This window comes from Eublepharis macularius, chromosome 12 (genome assembly GCF_028583425.1).
Source record: "Eublepharis macularius isolate TG4126 chromosome 12, MPM_Emac_v1.0, whole genome shotgun sequence".
Taxonomy (NCBI): domain Eukaryota; kingdom Metazoa; phylum Chordata; class Lepidosauria; order Squamata; family Eublepharidae; genus Eublepharis; species Eublepharis macularius.
The window spans coordinates 58483230-58502027 of record NC_072801.1 but is presented as its reverse complement, the minus strand read 5'-3'; the positions used below and the strand labels follow the sequence as shown (position 1 = coordinate 58502027).

General features: G+C 43.8%; 1 protein-coding gene, 1 long non-coding RNA gene and 2 other non-coding genes across 5 annotated transcripts; 3 read left to right on the top strand and 1 right to left on the bottom strand.

Moving 5' to 3' along the window:
• Positions 1 to 1363: 1363 nt before the first annotated feature.
• On the top strand, positions 1364 to 18037 carry LOC129339029 (uncharacterized). 2 transcript variants are annotated; one of them, XR_008597985.1, is made up of 5 exons: positions 1404 to 1566; positions 1993 to 2077; positions 3065 to 3170; positions 4310 to 6471; positions 17955 to 18037. It is a non-coding gene; the product is annotated as an uncharacterized LOC129339029 (long non-coding RNA). The 2 variants fall into 2 exon arrangements; XR_008597986.1 differs by lacking the exon at positions 17955 to 18037 and having other exon boundaries at positions 1364 to 1431; positions 4310 to 5415.
• Positions 2421 to 2514, top strand: LOC129340764 (small nucleolar RNA SNORD88). The gene has a single exon (XR_008598067.1). It is a non-coding gene; the product is annotated as a small nucleolar RNA SNORD88 (small nucleolar RNA).
• Positions 3270 to 3359, top strand: LOC129340763 (small nucleolar RNA SNORD88). Its single transcript, XR_008598066.1, has one exon. It is a non-coding gene; the product is annotated as a small nucleolar RNA SNORD88 (small nucleolar RNA).
• On the bottom strand, positions 6305 to 18030 carry LOC129339028 (testicular acid phosphatase homolog). Its single transcript, XM_054993629.1, is given in 12 exon segments — positions 6305 to 6403; positions 6520 to 6692; positions 7862 to 7968; positions 9154 to 9236; positions 10480 to 10612; positions 10691 to 10726; positions 10729 to 10791; positions 13168 to 13266; positions 13712 to 13849; positions 15996 to 16082; positions 16281 to 16376; positions 17050 to 18030. Coding segments are annotated over 12 exon segments (1278 nt in total). The 5' UTR covers positions 17227 to 18030; the 3' UTR covers positions 6305 to 6317.
• Positions 18038 to 18798: the final 761 nt, after the last annotated feature.

Sequence of the window (18798 nt, the reverse complement as noted above, 5' to 3'; positions counted from 1 at the left end):
GAGGGAAGTAAGAAGTGAAGAAAACAGAGAAGTGACTGAGAAAAGAAAACAGAAAAGACAAGTGTGTGGGGTACTGTTTCTTCATGCAAGTGTAACCCTGACTCCACTAGGAGGAGCTAAAGAGCAGGGGTATTCCATATGAGGAAGAAAAAGCGCAATTTACAAACAAGACATTGAAATAGCAACCTTCAAGTACAACACCTTTATTGGCATATAAAATAGCTACCTTTATACCGGTAGGACAGGGGGGGCCACAGGAAGGAAACAAGGTCGGAAGGGGGCCATGGTCGGAAAATGGTTGAGAAACACTGAACTAGACAGTCCTTGCTTTAAATCTTGCCTCTGCCACAACCTCACCAAATGTCCTTGGGAAGCCCCCATCCCACTTGGAGAACTGCTATAAGATTTTTTTTATAAGCAGGATTTGACTCCAGTGGCACCTTAGAGACCAAGAAGACTTTCATGGTATACACTTTCAAAAGTCTAAAATTCCCTTCTGAAAATACTTCTGCAAAAAACTTGAAAATCTTGTTGGTCTCTTAAGGTGCCAATACAGTTCTACTGCAGACTAACACGGCTACCCACTTTTAAAAAAATGGAATCGCTGAGACCAGCAAGGGAACATTTCAGCAGAAATTTTGGCCTCCCTAGAAATACAGTAATAATTAAAAGGCTAAAGAGTACAGAAACCTTTGTGGCGTGGAGCGCTACAGCCTCAGTGGCAATCGGGAAGGCTCTGAAAACTTACATGTGTGAACCATACTTTAGTACTAAGGTTGCCAACCTCCAGGCAGGGCCTGGCAATTTACTACTAATCTCTAGGCTACGAGGATCAGTTTCCCTGGAGAAAATCAAGATGGGTAGCCATGTTTGTCTGTAGAAGTAGAAAAGAACAAGCGTCCAGGAACACCTATAAGAGGAACAAAATTTGCGGTAGGGTATGAGCTTTCGTGAGCTACAGCTCACTTCTTCAGATAACAGAAAATGACTGCTTTGGTGGGTGAACTCTATAGCATTATATGCTACTGATTCCTCCCAAATCCCTGCCCTTCCCCCCCCCTTCAAAATCTCCAGGAATTTCCAAACGAGAGTTGGCAAACAAACTTAGTCCTGCCGTTCAAAACAAGTGCATAAGAGACGTACTCTTCAACGACTAATCTGAACAACACGAACAGGAAGCTACGAAAAGGAGCAGCAACCGACTCATTCGCCTTTACCAACCCCACCAGCCCACTTCCTTTTGCGCATGCGCATCAGCGAAACTGCGAGGCAGGAGGGCCCGGCGAGCCCACCTCAATTAGGCGCATGTGCAAATAGCAAACTGGAAGGTAGGAGAGTTCCATCCGGAAAGGGAGGGGGAAGAGGAGAGTGGAAGTATAAAAGAGCCACGTGCGGTAGTTTTGGCCTTTCTTCAATGGCGCCGTGGCGAAGGTGTGTGTGTGGGGGTGAGGGAACCCCGGGTTTAGCAGGCATTTTACTGTCCAATGTAATGGGCAATTTACTACTGGGACACTTGGAGTGTCTGCCTGCCTTGCACGAGGGGAGAAAGCAGCAGGAGAATTGGAGGTAGGAATCTCAGGAAGAGCTGTGTGGGGGCTGGGATCAGGGCTGTTTAGGAGGAGATGGACGTGTGGTGAAAGAAGTCGCTGTCGGCATGTAATCGTGCGGAAAAGAAACCCGCGTAGAGGTTTTGCCCTGGGAGAGAGATTTCGCTGTAAAGGTGCTGAGGTTGAATAGGCGGAGGAGACGTGCATGGGCAGGGGAAGCTGTGTGGGTCTTAGCGAGGTTATTCTCTTGAAGAAGTGAGGAGGGGGTCGTGCATATGGGAAGAAGAAACTAATAAGTGCTGTTCTGTAGGGTTAAAGAAGAGAGCACTTAAGGGCAGAATTGCAGTGTTTAAAGAAACTGAAGTTGAAAACGGGAGATGTCTGGGAAAAGAGGGGTGGGGTCCTGGTCTGTGTGAGTTATTGCACACACCTGTCTTCCTTGCAGGTGCTCTTCTTTTCACCCACACCCACTGCAAATGATGAAGCATGAATTTGAGGCCACCAGTCCTTTTGTGATCTTATTATACTGGGTAAGCATTACCTTGGGGAGGAGTTGCCTCTTTGGATTGTGCTTCAGCGAATCGTGGTGGTTTCAAAAGTAACTGCACTTTGGGTCTTTCTCTTTGAGGCAGAGCTGCGTGCATTGGGTGTGCTTTGTGCACTGCACAGGCCTGGCCCAGCCTTGTGTAAGAACAAGGTGTCTCCTCGAGTAACCCAGAATCATTTGTAACAAGGAAGGCAAAACATGCGGAAATTCCAGATATGTTTTCCTTCAAGTAGAAAGTTTCCCACATCAGTCTTTCCTCGATGGCTTGATACTTCCTTTCAGACATTACAGTCAATCCAGGATGTTAGTTATACATGATAACAGGGTTCCTCCAATGATGTTAGCACTGGGCTCGGATTGCTGTGGCGATGACTTGTGCCTCCCCCATGTCCTTGACATCATGAGGGGACTGAGGAGTAGAATCCCTGGTTGAGGTGGGGCACCAGGCTTTTAGTGTGACTTGCCCTCCCATCGAGATGCAGTTTGTGGGGAAGCAAGGCAACATTCTCCTCCTTTTGCCATTTTGTTTGTCTTGTTGAGGTGCTTAAATAAGAGGGTTTTGCCTCTTTCTCCTCTGTGCTTCCTTACCAGTGCTTGAGTTTATTGGCCTTAATTCATTCAGAATCTCGCACCTCTCCCTATATTTCAAGTACTGGTCCTTAGAGGGAATTCTAATGGGCGTTTCATACAGAAATTGAGTGGTTTATTAATTTAAAAATATGAAGATGTAGTTTTATGTCCTGAAGGGGCAGGGAGAGGCAAGACACTTCTGGAAGTAGGAACACCCTATTTCTTTGCTCTCCTCTCAGAACCATAAATTTTGATTGTGACTATCTGGGAGGTGACCCATCTTTCTCTGCCCCCTTCCTCCAAGCCACTCAGAAGGGTTACTTACATAGTGAGGGACTGAATAGACAAAGAATTGCTATTCATTTCTGGCTGCTAACTAAAGTTGCTTTGTTCTTGGTAGATGGTGCCAGCCTTTTGGGGCCTGGGCCTGACGATCTCCCCAGGATGAAGATTACCACATTGTGGAAAATATGGCTGCCTTCAGGGGCATCCGCTGTCAGAATAAGGTAAGAAAGGTTGGCGGGAGTTCACTTGGAGCGACTGCCAGAAAAGTAGTAGAAGGAAGATGCTGGAGGAGCAAAAGAACAAAGCTCAGGGTGGAAGAAGTCCCCCGATGATGTCAGCACTGGGCTCTGAGCTCCATGAAGTCATCTGTGCCTCCTGGGGACTTGACACCCCAGGAGACTGAGGGGGTTCTGAAACAGATAGCGTTTATGCAATCGTGTACTTCGCATGTTGAAGTGGCCATGGATTCCAAGCCCTGAGACTGCTGTAGTCTTAAAAGTAATACATAGGTCTGGAGACACCATAAAGGAAGCTATGCCTTTTAGTTAGTGGCAGGTCTCTAGGCAAATACCTGAATTGTTACCACTTGGAATATTTAATGTTTTTAAATGTTTTTAATGATGTTTGTATTTGTTATCCGCCCTGAGCCTGCGAAAGCGGGGAGGGCGGAATATAAATATAATAAATTAAATTAAATTGGAAATGTGGAACAAAATTACACCCCTTTTTTTAAAAAAAAAACAACCAAAAACTTAAGGGGGTGAGAATTTAGAGTGGAGAAGATGCAGGAAGCAATACATTGCTTTCCCCAGTGGCTGCTTTGCCTTTCAATATTCTCTTCCCCACATTTTACTCGTAAACATGTATCTAGAGACCTGTGGGAGAAAAACGGCAATGCGGGGGACGAATTGGAATGCAGAAGAGTTGAACAGGGAAGGGTTATGGCCTTTCCCCAGCTGCTTTTCTCTTTAAAAAGCAGCATTAGAGCATTGTTCCTTAGCATGTAATATGTAGTTAGCCCTACAGGGTTGTAAAAAGCATGATTGGCACAATGAAGATAGATATATGGGAGAAAGGAAGTGGGATATACTTTGCAAATGCAATTAAAACTTGAACAGGTGATGAATCTTTTGTCCTGTTATACTTTCAAGTTTTCAACAGCCTCTGCTCAAGGGGTAGCAACCAGAGAACAACTCATTGAAAGGAGACCTGTAATTTGGGCAAAGAGATGCACAAAATGGCAAAGATGATCAGGGTCAAAAATGGGGGGTGGGAATTTTGTACTGTTGGTGATATGGATCCTAGCGTTGCAGGGAATTCTACTTTGTTGATCAGTTTGCTTTTTTTTTTTCCTCTGCAGATTGGTTACGGAGTCTTCCAAACCCAGGCCTTTCAGTGTTGTTTCTTAGAAGGACGCAACCTGATCCATGTCTGAGAGCTTGCAGGTATAAGAGGCTGCTTGGGATTGAGGGGAAGGGGGCCAAACAAAGTGCACTGCAAGCACAGCTGTGCCACATGGAAGACATCACAGGTTAGTGGCTCAGTGCTTGCCCTGCATACAAAAAGTCCCTGGTCTAGCCCTAGGAATCTCCAGTTAAATTGTGGATGGGGGAGAAACTAAATCCTGATCTTAAGGTCTCTCTTCTGCCTGGTATGTAGAATGCCTGGCAGGTTGGAATAGATGGTGTTGTGTTGGTGTTGGGTGGAGCTGCTATCAGCGTGGATGTTTGGTTTGCTGGGATTCAGAAACAATGGTGGCCTCCAGTTGATCCTGACAGACTCCAGGACCTTTAAAAGGACTTGAGTGTTCTATTTGGTGGTGGAGAGATACTGGCTACTGGTTTTTATTTTTGCATACGAAGGCTGCCATTATCCTTTCTTTCTAGAATGCTAAAGAGTGCAACCTGATACCACCTCCGCTCAGCACCATTTTATTCAGATCTATCTGCATTCTACACAGGATGCAAACAAATGTATAGGACCTGAATCATAATTTCTTTCTCCCCACTCCCTCCTTTCTGAAGTTCTAGAAAACTTGAGAAAGCATGCATATAATTTTGGTTGGTCCTAATTAAAAACAAGAATTAAACAATTTTTGGTTTGGATATAGAATTTTAACTGGCAGGAGGCACTAGGACTTTGCAGGCATGTTGGCCAGATTCAGTCCCCGAAGCCACTTGGATTTCTGGGAAAGAACAGTGATACCTTAGGTTGTCTGTTGGGAGTATATACAGCAGCCCTGGAGCTAAAGCTTAATGCATATTTCTTACCGTTTAGTCTCAGGCAAGCTGATGTCCCAGTTCTTGGGATAAACTCTCAAGATACCAAGTGATGGGGCTGGCCCTGCAGAAATCCAGAAGCTTTTTAAAATTGGATTTTCCCACACATCTAGTTTTGTACTAATCCCTTCAGACAGGAATTGTTGGGTATTCTGTATGATCAGTAAAATGCTCAAAGTAGTTTGAACTTAATGTCTGAATGTCTGTTTCTTTAGCATAACTTATGCTTTGTTTTAATAAAGTTTAACTTTGGAGGAAGAGACCGGAGGAACTAGATGGTGAGGTAATGGAAGACAGGAGTGATTAGAAGTGGGAATGAGAGACGTGCATTCAAGTGGCATTGCTGAATATTAAAGAATAACCCAGCTCCACACACATTTGCAAATTATACACAGCTTTTATGCTGTGCTTAACCCAGCTGGCACTACCGTTCTCTTTCTAAGAACTGCCTTTGCTTGTTTTCCCTGAATAGCAGTAAAATTGCTAGTGAGCAAAACTCTTAGGTGTGGGAACATCAGATACTGAAAAGGAGCATGTACAGCCCTGATTCCTAAAAATTATCTTGGTCAATTGGGCCCACATAGTGTAGCTCTCAACTTCCCCCAGTGCCCCCCCTGGGGAAGTTTGTGTGCAGGAGACTGAACTGCACATACATGAGTATCACGCAGACAGGACGATATGCAATAGGTGCCTTATTTTCACTTTCCATACAGCCAGCAGGGGAAGTAGTTGTGTTTGAGTAGGACTGGGAGAACATTGTTTTGGGGTGGGGGAACCTTGGGCTGGTCATGTTCTCTCCGCCTCCCCTATATCACAAGATTCTTAGGAGAAGAAGGGGAGGAAAGGAGAACTATGTATGCTATTAAGAAGAAAGTGGAGGAGAGGAGGAAATAAGAATTATTTATACTGAATCTCTCCTAGCACGGTGCAGAGAGGCTGGTTTCTTGACTATGAGCTGTTGCTGTTCCCTCCCAGCATCTCTTGCGCTACAGGGCCTAGTAGGCCGCTACTAAACTGCATGTTCTGGAAAACAGAAGTGACTGGCTTTATTTGAATATGAGGTTTTCTTGTTGCCATTGGCCCATCTTCTCACCTTCTCCAGTACAAGACACACATGCAAACTAATGCCATGCTCAGCAGACCTACTATCACAGCCAAAGCAGTTACGGTGCGTCCTGCAAACAAAATAGAGGAGCCGGTATAAGTGGAACTTGCCTGACTCCTTTACTCGAGGAAAACCAAGGTAGGGGAAAAGGGAAATGAGGTTGGGGAAAATGTAGTCTCTTCTTACCTGGCCCCCCTCCTTGAGGGTTTTGACATTCAGCATCCCAGTCCTGGGGTACAACTGCACGTGTAAGGTGAATGAAGAGTGGCAGAGGACAAGGTGTGGGGCAGCCGGGCAAGGCTAACGTTTGGGGCTGCTGTCCGCTTTCATTACGGTAGAACATGGAGACGCTGAATGAACTGGAATGAGAGGAGAAAATGAGAACAGTTGAAGATGCTTCTCTGGGCCTGTGGTCACCTGCAGAAGAGTTCCTCAGAGACATAGTGCTTTCCTTCCCCTCCAGCCCTTAACAACCTTCCACAGCTTCCTCATTAACCTCCTCTGCTCTGCACTTAAGCATCAGCAACTAGAGTTGCTAATAAGTGACTGCAGGGCAGATTTATGCTGCAAGGGTGCTTGGCTGAAGTTAAGTGCTTTGGACTTAGGTACTGCCTTTCCCAGAAGAGATGATGTAGGAAAAGAGTCTGCGATGTGATGAGTGTGTTAACCTTGGAAAACTGCCAGAAAGCTTATAGGGTGATACTGGACCAGTTACTCATCCTAACCTACCATACAGGGTTGTTGGACAGGAATGTGATAAAAGCCTAGCTGATCTAAAAATTAGCCTAATACAGCATCTTGTTATAGAGACCAACAAGATGTAATTGGACAGCTCCCAAGTAGTGAAAGGGGGAAAAGCATGTCCCTGATTTTTCCCCATAGTAACTGATGTCCAGAGGTACACTGCCTCTGAAAACGGAGGTTCTGCTTCACAGGCTTGGCTCAACTCCCTCTATGGATTTCTCTGACTTTCTTCAGAATCTGGCAGGGAGTTCCTTAAGTTAATTACTTTGAAAGTTTTTCAAGAAAAAAACATGTACACTGTCCTGTTCTTTAGAGAAAGGGAATTTAAATTTATTAATAAGTAATAAATAAAAATATATTAAAAATTAAACAAATAAAAATTTGACTAAAGGGAGGGGAAGGTAAATTCATATATAGGGCAGAGAGAAACTATATATAATCTACTTTTAAACAATTCAAAATTTTGCAGCCTGTTCAAAACAATTTTGTATAATGTATTAGTTCCTACTTGTGATAGGAAGGCTGACCAAGCATTGCAGGGCACTCAGGCCCCTTCTGGCTTATGATGGTTAGGCATTAATATAACCTTTCCTCTTGGTGAGCTGGAAAACTTTAATTTTTAAAACTAGTAACAGGATATTGCATCAGCGGTCAGTATCGCTGTCTGGCTTCTACGAATGTGCCAGCAAATGCCTACAACTACTATTTCTGTGTATTTGGAGGAATAATTGCAGGACACACCCAATCCCCATGTTTTTAAATAAAAGTAATCAAGTGGACATACTCATTGCCTTCTTGGTAGAACTCGAATCCATGGCAGGCAGCATATGGTGGTGGGTGACCATTGTAAATGCCTAGTGCGCCTTGCAAAGCAATTAAGGTGCTGTCATGCTAAATCAGGTGAACAGAAATAATTTATCAAAATGTGATTGTACATACTGTAATACACTAGGACACCCTCCCCTACCTAAAATACCACGTTCACCCATCAATCTAAACCCTATTCAATCAATTGAGATGCCTTCTAATTCAATGGCAGACTAGGTGCTAATATTTTACCCTCCCTTTTGCCGTCATATTCTAAGCAGGGTCCTGAAATTGCAGGTTTCATTTATAGATTTATTTCAGAGAGAAGACTATAGTTCTGACTTCCCAGTACCTGGAAAACGAATTCCCACTGTTCTTTGCAAAGAAGCAGCTTGGGAATCTGGGGGATGCTGTCATTAATTGAGAGACCTTAGTAGCTACGAGATGGAGCTATGCAGAGTTTTCTTTCTGGTGGTACCAGTACTTTCAGCCAATGGGCTTTGGCCCCCAGGGTGGTGAACTTGATGAGCACTGGTACTTTTTATATATAAAAAAAGCACTGGAGGCAGCTATGGTTCAGGTAATCTCTGGTGCAATTGTCACATTGGGTGTGAATATACAAGGTGGCTTTAAGCAAGTCTTTTTCTCTTAGACCCTCACCAGCAACAAGGGGATAATAACCTACCTTGAAGGAAAAGTGATCAGGAATTCTTGTGGCTTCTTAAATGCTAACAAGTTATTCTAGCATTCGTTTTTATGGGCCAGAGCCCTCTATGTCAAATGTGCACCACACACACACGTATACAGGTGCATCCGACAAAGCGAGCCCTATTCTGTGAAAGCAAACTTGCTCGTCTTGAAGATGCACAAGACATGTCTGTTTTCTCTGTTACAAGTTAACAGGGCTGTTCTCACATTGCTACCTTATACAGTTGCTGTAAGGATTACATTGAGGATTCCAACAAGGCACTGGAAAGCACGGTGCCAATATAATGACTAGTATAGTGGTTAGAGTAAGATCTGGGGGACCAAGGTTCGAATCTCCATTCTGCCATGGAAGCTTGCAGGGTGAACTTGGGCCTGCTGTATTCACTCAGCCTGACCAACTTCGCAGCGTTACTATGAGGATAAAATGAAGGAAAGTGATTTAAGCTGCTTTTGGTCCTGGCAGGGAAATAAATGAAGCCAATAAAATAAATCCCTAGACATCCTTGATTATCTGCATCTTTCCCTCAAGCCTTTTGAAATGTTCAGCTGGGGAGGACTCACTGCAGAATACATAATCATCTTCAGGGGTAGGTCTCTGCACACAACTTTGGAGAAGTTGCTCAGAATGGCACTCAGGAGTAGCCCTGCAGAGCAAGAGAGAAAACGTAGATCAAGAAGTGCAGGGAGATATGGGGAAAGTGCAACTGCTCCATGGAGAGGCACAACAGCACTCGCTCTGCAAACCAGAGGCAGGGGCAAGAGCGGTGCAGCAAGCTTAGAAGAAGCCACTTTGCCGAATCCTATTTCTTCTGGCATGTGAAATACCAGCTCCTGCCACTTGGGGGTGCCATCAAACATTCACATAAAGCAAAAAGGAAGTATAAAAATAAACAGACTTTCATGGACGAACCGCTTTATCAGATGCATGAACAAGGTGGCACATGAAGGGCACTGAAGGGCTGCAGGGGTTTGGCTTACTCCTGGCCATAAGTGGCACAGGAGAAGGCAATAGAGACTGTTGTGTGGTCACTTCCTGGACCGGGGCTACTGGATTTCGACCCGTCCCCCATGACAACTGTTAGTGCTGCTGGGTTCAGGCCAAGCCCGTGGCCCTGTTAGAGCTCCGTTTGCTCTTGTGATCAGAGGGAGCGGATTTGCTTGGGGCAGCAAAACACCGTGAACAAGCCCTGCGCGTGGCATGTGTGTCCTCAGTTGTTAAACCTTATTGTTAAATACACAGAAAAACAGACGGGGAGGGGAGTAGTAAACAGTGGTCAAGAGATCTAATCAGGCCAGGGACATTCTTTGCAAAGCCAGAACAAACATAACTATACAATTACTATGTATCTGTTGCTGTATGTTTTTATCTTGCTCTCGCAGAATTGTGTTTCTGCTTAGGTAATACCATTTCTTACATTGTTTTAACATGTCATGTTTCAGGTTTATGCCTTGTTTCAGATTTCTGCAGTCCTAGTCCTATTACATTGTTTATTAGATGTCTTAGCCAACTGATTGTAATGGCTTACTTGATTGTAATCTGCCTTGAGTCTCAGTGAGAACACCACATTACAATCAAACAGATAAACAGCGATATTCCACAACTGTCACAATCTTGCTAGATTTATTAAATACATGTAGGATGAGAGGAGTCCTGCATTGTGACTGAGTCCTAACCGGATGATTCCAAGTTTCCTAATAAATTCTAACAGTGTCTTTTCATGCTAGGTTCTCCCTTTGAAGTTCTTATGCTGGAACAAGGTGGCTTTTATGACAGGAGCAGAGTACCTTGAGATATTCAGCAAGTAAAACTGACTTAACACTTTTACTGCATCCCATGACCTTGTTATTTTCACTTTATCCCAAAGTTACAGAGGAATTGGTCCTTACCTCCAGTAAATCGGGCCTTCTCTTGGCTGGCATGCAGTCCTACATGGGCTTCCACATTAAACACTTCCATCTCCTGAAGCATAGTCAGTACCCGTGGTGTGGCCCAGCTAGGCAAGCTCAGATTATGGGTTTTCTGCAAAGGTTGGAAAAGAAAGGTGTGCCTGAAGGTTATTCATTGTTGCGGGAGGAGTTGTAGTGAGATTGAGCCTACCTGGCAAAAGAGAGCATCATGCACCCTCCAGAGGGTCAGTTGCTCAGGGTCAGTTGCTCAGGTTTTAGGCCTGTATAGTTGGCCATCTTGGTCATGAACCCCTGCAAGAGAAGGAAGGTTGAAGAATTAGTCTGGGAACTTGAGCTTCCATATGGCCGAAACTACAGAAGCCCTTCCCTAGGAGGTGACATGAGCAGCTACTGGAGCAGGGCCTTTTCTATGGTGGCCCCTTAGTTATGGAACTCCCTCCCCAAACCTGCCTGTTGAATGTCTAGTCCTTTTAGATTTAGATACCAAATTAATCATGTTTCTATTCAGCTAGGATTTTAGTTTATTTGGGTTTTGTCTTTCCCCCAAAGTCTAGGAATTCAGGGTTACCAAGTGAAATTGATCAGGGGTAGATTCAAGACAGAACAAAGAAAGCACTTCCCCACACAACACATACTTAACTTGTGGCACTGACTACCACAGGATGTAGTGATGGCCACTAGAGTAGTTTGCTTTAAAAGGGAATTAGTCAAAGTAATGGAAGACATGATGGAGAAATGGAACTTCCATGCCTAGAGGCAATATATCACTGATTATTAATCACCGGAGGCTTCAGTGGGGAGGCTTTGGTCTCTGTGCCCCTGCTGGTCATTTGCTTCACCAATATGGGTGACAGGATGCTTGACTGTGGATCTTTAGTCAGATCCTTCAGGGCTCGCATTATGTTGGTTGAATGTGTGGGTAGGGCTTTTCTCTTGTGCTGGTTTTGTGTTGGATCTGTTTGGATGGCTGTAGTTTTTATTGCTGTCTGTTGATTGTTTTAACTGTTATATGGAAGCCTCCTTGGAAATCTTCGATTGTACAAGCAAATCCTGCAATCTCCAGACCAGCATTAAGGAGGTCTCAGAACGTTCACACGGTTCATAGGATCCAAGCCACTGAATGCAGTGGCACTTCTGTTCATTTATCACCTTTTCTGCCTGTGCATGGGAGCCCATTTACAATATCAAATACCAAAACAAGAAAAGATATGAAGGAGAAAACAATAGAACAGCTGCATTCTTGCAAATTTGGGGTAGTTACCAATTCTTGGAAGGCACAAATCAGGTATTGTGTACTGGCTACAAAGCTGAGGTAGTAGGAAGTGGGAGTGGTAAAGGGTGAGCCAACACCAGGGGTGAATGGAGGACATGGATTGAATACAGCTGCCCAGGGAACCTGCTGTAACTCAACACCTCAGCAACAAAGGTAAGCTAATCGCCTGCTTGCATCTCCCAGAGGATGCCTGCAAGATCAGAGCGAAACACCCTGGCCTCAAAAATCTGCTTCCCACCCTTCTGTCTTTCTAAATTTTGTAAATCAAGCCTGACAAAGAGTTCTGGTGCACAAGATTTTTGTGTCAATCTGCTTAATACCTAATAAAAATCATTTTACACAGATTTCATTCTTGGTTTTGGATTTTAAATGGACCGATAAGGTTTTTTTGTAAACCTTGCCCCTCTCCCACTGCCCTAATCCAGGAGCTTCTCCTTTATGATTAAGACAAATCACTTCGTAGGAAACCAGAAAGAACTCTTTGGTCTCGCCCAAAGTGAGCTGTATTATTCCAGCCATGGGAGAAACAACAAACAGCCTCTCTCCCTTGCACCCGCACCGCATTATAAGGAAAACTTGCCTGACAACAGTCCAAAAGGGATAAAAATAACAATAAAAGTTCATGTGTATACCGCTTTTCTGGACTGATTTGTTGCCACCAGAGCAGTGAACAAGGTGTTATTCTCCCCACAATGCAGCTGGGGAGCTGGGCTGAGAGGAGAGGCTTACTCAAAGCCACCTGGTAAATTCATGGCAGTAGTGAGATTTGAACCAGCGAAGTACTACGTTGCAACTCATTTAACCACTACATCATTAATGCCAATGGAAAAACTAGTCAGTTGGCAGCCTTTCCCATTGGTGGTCTCTTCAGAAGCTGCCAGTACGTGAAGCTCCCTTACACTGGGTCAAACCCCCCAGTCTGCCACAGTCACTCTGATTGGCTGCACAGTCTCTCTGGACTCTCAGGTAGAGGTTCTTCACATCACCGACTACCTGATCTTTTTTAGCTACAGATGCCAGGAAGTTATGACCTGTGACAAGCGCAAAGCAGATGCTGTGCCGCTGAGCCGTTGCAACAATGCTGCCTTAGCTCTTCTAAGTGGCTTCACCAATCAGCAACACTGTGTCTGAAACAACCATGTTAGTGTCCAACTTCCTGAGAGATTTAGCACTGGGCTGGGTCTTTCACAACTTCACCCCAGAGTTAATTAAAGTCAGTTAATTAAAGTTAATTAATGTTTCAGTGGGAAGCCCCCACCACATGGAAATGGCTTTTCATCAGCCACCACCTCATGTTTGCTCAGCAGCTGTGTTCCCACAAAATGAATGAAAACTTTCCCCTCAGAACCCTTTTTTTTGCCTTTCCTCCTGACTTTAATCCCATTCTCTGATACCTTCCAGGCCTTCATTTTTGCCTGATAGCTGGGCAAATTAATTGTCTCCTCCATTAGCTGTTGGTATCGTAGGCAGGTCCGGGTTGGTGGTTTCAGCAGCTGTAGGAGACAAGTAGGAAAGACGGACTGAATTTCCCACCGGCATCATCCGTCAAACAGAAGCTAAAGTTTGGGTACAACTATATGGAACAATAGTGTATGGAAGCCATGAGATTGGTAGGGTATATTAGATGGTAACTCACTGAAAAATATATTTTCATGATTCCAAATGTATCAGTTATGTTATTTTTATTTTTTATTACCTTCATTTATAGTTTGCCTTCTTCACTGGGACTCGAGGCAGATTATAAATATAAGAACTATTCAGTCACCACGTGAATTACAACATGGGGAAAACCATACAAAACTAACAGCAAAATAATTGATTACAGGTGATCCATTATACTATAGTTATATATGTCATAAAACATTCTGGCACAGAACACAGACAATTACATAATTTCCTTGTAAAAAACCTCGGGATTACAGTTTTCTACTCATTTACCTTGTCATACTTAACAGGCACTGTGTGGATGGGAACTGGGGTCCAGCCAGTCTCAGGATCTGAGCTTGGATAGAGTCCCATCAGGTTAGCTTGAGCACTCATTATGGTACGGTCATAATCAGTGCTGCGGATGTATATCTGAAACGGGCACAAACATGTTTTGTTGTCATGTGTTGGCCACAATGTGGTGTTAACAAAGCCTCAACCAAGTGAAGCACAATAGGAGGCAAGGAATTATGGGAGGGGAACTATTTGGAAAACTCAAGTCCTTAAGGCCTTGAGCAGGCATATTTTTTCTCACTTTCTCCTTTTAAATAATTCAAAGCTGCTCTCAACTTTCCTTGCCTCCTGAGGCATATTCAGTCTACATTAGGTGGCTTTTCCACAGCTTTCTTTTGTTAAATTTACTGTCATATTTTTCTGCATCCCTGGAGATCCTACAAAACACATCTACCTTGACTGTAGATAGCTTTCATGATTGAAATGATGTCCAGCCACAGTTATTAGATATAGTGATATTTAGTGCAATATATAATCTGAAGAAATGAGCTATATGGCTCACAGAAGCTCATACACTATCTCGAATTTTGTTAGTCTTATAGTATTCAAGGAACTTTGCATAAATTGTCATCCATACAAAATATTGAAGTAAATTGGTATTATCCTCATATGGCGGAACCAAGTTCATGAGAGGTGACTTTTGAATTGAGGATTTTCTGATTCATAGCCAATTTTATTTACTTGTACTCTTCCCCAAACAATTTTTGTTTAATCAGATGCAACAATATTATAGGATCCAGCAGAAGTTCCTGGCTGGCCTGAGGAGAAAATAGGGAAGCTGGAGGGTTTGCCCATTATTTTGGGTAGGGCTTGCCATGACAGGAAGATGCAGGACAGGAACAGCTTTTTTCTGTCTCCACCTCCATAATGTAAATGAATTCTTTTGTTGCTATTTCCATCCATGAGGCAACAGCTTAAAGACATAGGAGCCTTGTCAGGAAAAAAAAAACCCTGGAAAATAGGATAGGCCTGCAGCACTTGTGGACCACCAACTCAAACACAACCTGTCATACATCTGTATTGTACCCAGTCGATTGTTTTTTTAAAAACTCATTTTTGTGTAATCCCTTGCAGGTCACAAGAATAGGAGCTTCCTCCCCCCAAGTCCTAATATCTGGCAGGAAGGCTGCATGTACTTTGATTAGTCAAGTTATAAAGCAGTTTGGATTATGAAAAGCAAAATTATGAGTTATTTTAGAAATTTTATGGAGACTCCTTTTGTGTATGGGTGTTTTAAGGAAGGAAATTTGGTCTAGTGCCAGAGGTCTCAAAGACGAGTTCTGCGGCACTTCAAAGGTTAATTAAAGGTGAAACTAATGTGAGTATAACAACATTCAATTTATATACCACTCTTCAGGACAACTCAGAGCAGTTTACAAAGTATGTTGTTATTATCCTCACAACAATCACCCTGTGAGGTGGGTGGGGCTGAGAGAGCTCCTAGAAGCGGTGACTGACCCAAGGTCACCCAGCTGGCTTCAAGTGGAGGAGTGGGGAATCCAGCCTGGTTCTCCAGATTAGAGTACCGTGCTCTTAACCACTATAGCAAACTGGCTCTCACCAATCACAAACACAAGAGTGGTGGTGGTCCAACTTTCACAACAAAAGGGGAATACTAAACCCCACATTCTGATCCCCCCACACACTTGTCTTCTTTTCTGAGCTCCTGTATTTGAAGGGAAACTGGATACATACACCATCTCCCTCTTTCTACATGACAGGAGCTAATCCAGGTTTAAACTCCCAATATTTGCCACAGTTGCTTCTTGTTTTGCCCTGATTTATTGCAGTGTCACTTGGGTATAGTCTAGCTACTTGACATGGTGAAGATCCAGAACAAACTTCATTCTGGAATACCTTCCCAGTCGCTGGTATTCATAGGTATATTGTCTCTGAATAAAGAGTTTTCATTTAACAACCACAGAATAATAGCTATAGCTAAACCTGTGTTTTGGGGCAGAACTATCCAAAAATAGACTGCAAAAGAAATTCTACAAGGCAGCAATATTTCTCACTACCATAAATCAGCAGTGACCTGGTAGCTATATAGAAGCAACAGCAACAACAAAGGAGAGAAATTAAAGGGCAGCGCTGCAGCAACAGCAACATGCGCCTCGGTCAGTCTTTCAGGCCCTGTATTTGAACAAGGGGGTACATTGATGCAGTTAGGTAGATTTAAGGATTATGAGAAGATCAAAGCTATGTTATGAGAAGATCTATTTACCTCCTGTGGTTTGTAGGAAGCACTCAAAAATCCAGTGTATTTTTCCCTGAGGAAACGTCCCAGTATCTTCTGTTGTAAGATACCTACCTGTAGTAGGGAAAGTGGGGAAATAGTACACCAGGAATGAAAAGTACTGAAATCTACACATACACACATCATCACCCATCAGCATAGGGTGTTCTAACACAAAGGAAAGATGGGAATCTGGGGTGAGGCATGGATCATATTCACACACATTGATGAGAACAAATTAACACAAACAATCCAGTCCTCTCTAGAGTCTACCTCAGTGAGCTGCTGGAAGCCTTTGGGCCAGGCTGCAGCTTTGTGGGGATCTGTGGGGTAGGTGCCCAAAGGGGATCGGTCACCATGGCGATACACCTGAGGAGGAAGGAAAAGGATGTAAGGAAATCACCAACTACTCAGGAAACAACAACTCCTTGACTCTTAACTCACAAGGCCTTTGACCTTCAGCCTTTCTAAACCTAAAACCCTTTCACCTGTAAAATGAGAACTTTCATATAACGTGTCCTTTACTATCTGTCCTCTTACCTTCTCTCTTTTCCTCTCCTCTCTGTGTTTCACTCCCCCACCCCACCCAATAGATTGCTACACCCTTGCAAGGCAAAATCCAATCATGTGCAGAGGCTTTGTAAGAAACTTTCGTTCAAATTGACAGAAAGATAGGGAAGAATACTTACCTAATGATTTGGGGGAGGCTATATTAGTCCAGTCAATCAATTAAGCATTGTAGGTGAAATGTGCAGAGCATACAGAGACACACTGGACCCCCTTGGCAATATATTGACCCTCTCATTGCCCAGTTGATTGTCAGGTTGATCATTTCTCTGCAGCTTACCAATACCCTGGGTCTTCACTCATGTTCCAAATAATCCAGGAGCCCTCGCTCCCAGTCTTTCCTACAGAAATCCATTAATTTCCACACAGTCCCGTCCCTACCAGGAACTCTCTTTTGCGCTAAGGTGCTAAGCCCTCCTCCATTCCCAGAGAACCGAAGCGTCCCAGCCTGGGCATGTCTCCCCAATCCATGTACCAATGTAACGAAGCGTAGAGTCCTTTCCTGGCCAACTGAAGGCGGCAGATCAGTCAGGATAAGGATAATCAGGGGGGCCAAAGTTACAGACGGCCTCATAGCGATGAAAAAGCTGCACCATCTGGACGCAGGTTGTTTGAGGGAGGGCTGGCAGACTCTTCTGTTATATAGGCCCATTCTCAGACCCTATCATCATCTCTCATTTTCCTTTGCTGACTGGTCAGATTTCAGAGGCGCCACCACAAATGAAGTGTGTAAAGAGGGAGGGGGAACAGTTTTACCTGTGTACCTGTGATGCCTTCCCCCCACCCCCACACACACCTGCCAGTCTCCAAAGGAGGGTGGTATGTTACTTGCTCTGATTACAAGTTCCAGCCAAGACGTTATGTCTGGCAGGTTTGATCTGCAGAGAAAAGGTTGAGCGTAGGGGCCACTGGTTGCAATGCTCTTTCCCCCTCCCCCTGGCTAAATTCCTACGTCTGTAGCTGCAGAATGACTGGCAGAAATTCAGCAGTATTTCTCCATCATGGAGATGCAGTAAGAGGGAGCTACACCTGATGAATTCTATATGTTTCAAAGCCCTTATTTCACATGGGTGGTCTCTACTTTCTGGAACCTGTTTGTGTTAATACATTGATCCCTAAGTTCAATAGAACTCACTCTAGTGTAAGAAAGCTATGATCACTTAGCCCCACTCTCTAACATTTCATGATGAAAATAGGGGTATTCCTTACTTTTTGGTAAAGTTCCCTCCCCCCACACACCGGGTATGTGCCTTTATTCTATAATCCCCTTTCCTACATTTTAAAAAATGTATTTTTAGATTAAAAATTTATAGAAAAATGCACTTGAGATCAGTTAACATTAGCAATTCAATGTTTATTTATGTTTTATATTCTCCTCAGCGGGGGCCTAAGACATCACTATCTTCTCCTTCACTTGGAAACGCTCCTGGCTTGCTGGGCGTCTGACAGCAACTCAGTCTGCAGGAATCAGCAAGGTCAGCTTTTATGTTTGTTTATTTAGACCCCACTTTTCTCCCTAATGGGGACACAAAGCATCTGATGACATTGTTCTGCTTTCCTCACTTTTATTCTCACAACAACCCTGTGAGGTAGGTTAGGCTGAGAGTGTGTGGCCCAAGGTCTTCCAGCAAGGCACAGTAGAGGATTCAAATCCAGTTCTTCTGAATCCTTGTCCAGCGCTCTAGCCCTGGGCTACATCATGGGAAGGTGTGCACTGCACGGTGCCTAAATGTTGATGATGGGGTGTATCAGGAACAGAACTGGGAGAGCATTGTCATGATGAGACAGGCTCCCATGACTGGATATATCTTGTCCTCACCATAACAATTTCTCCAGTACTTCTTACCTCTAAATACGTATATGAATGTGCATCAGAGGTAAGATGTATCGGCTCCCTTGCCTAAGCTTCTGGGACCCTAGAGAGAAAGCTGAATTCTGAAACATGACTATCCTAGCAACTTCTACTATACACATTTTAATGAGACCTTCCCAAAAGCAGAACATTGAGGCCAAAATAGGGACAGTGATCAAACAGGAACAAAAATTAACAGGAGTATTGTGGCACCCTGAAGATTAAAAAAATTTATTCCACCATAAGCTTTTGTGGACCCACTTCTTCAGATACTGTTTGTGTCATACAAAGAATCTTTGTATCATACAAAGAATGAATCTTCACTATGCAGACATTTTATGCAGGAGATATGGAAAAAAGATTAGCCCATTT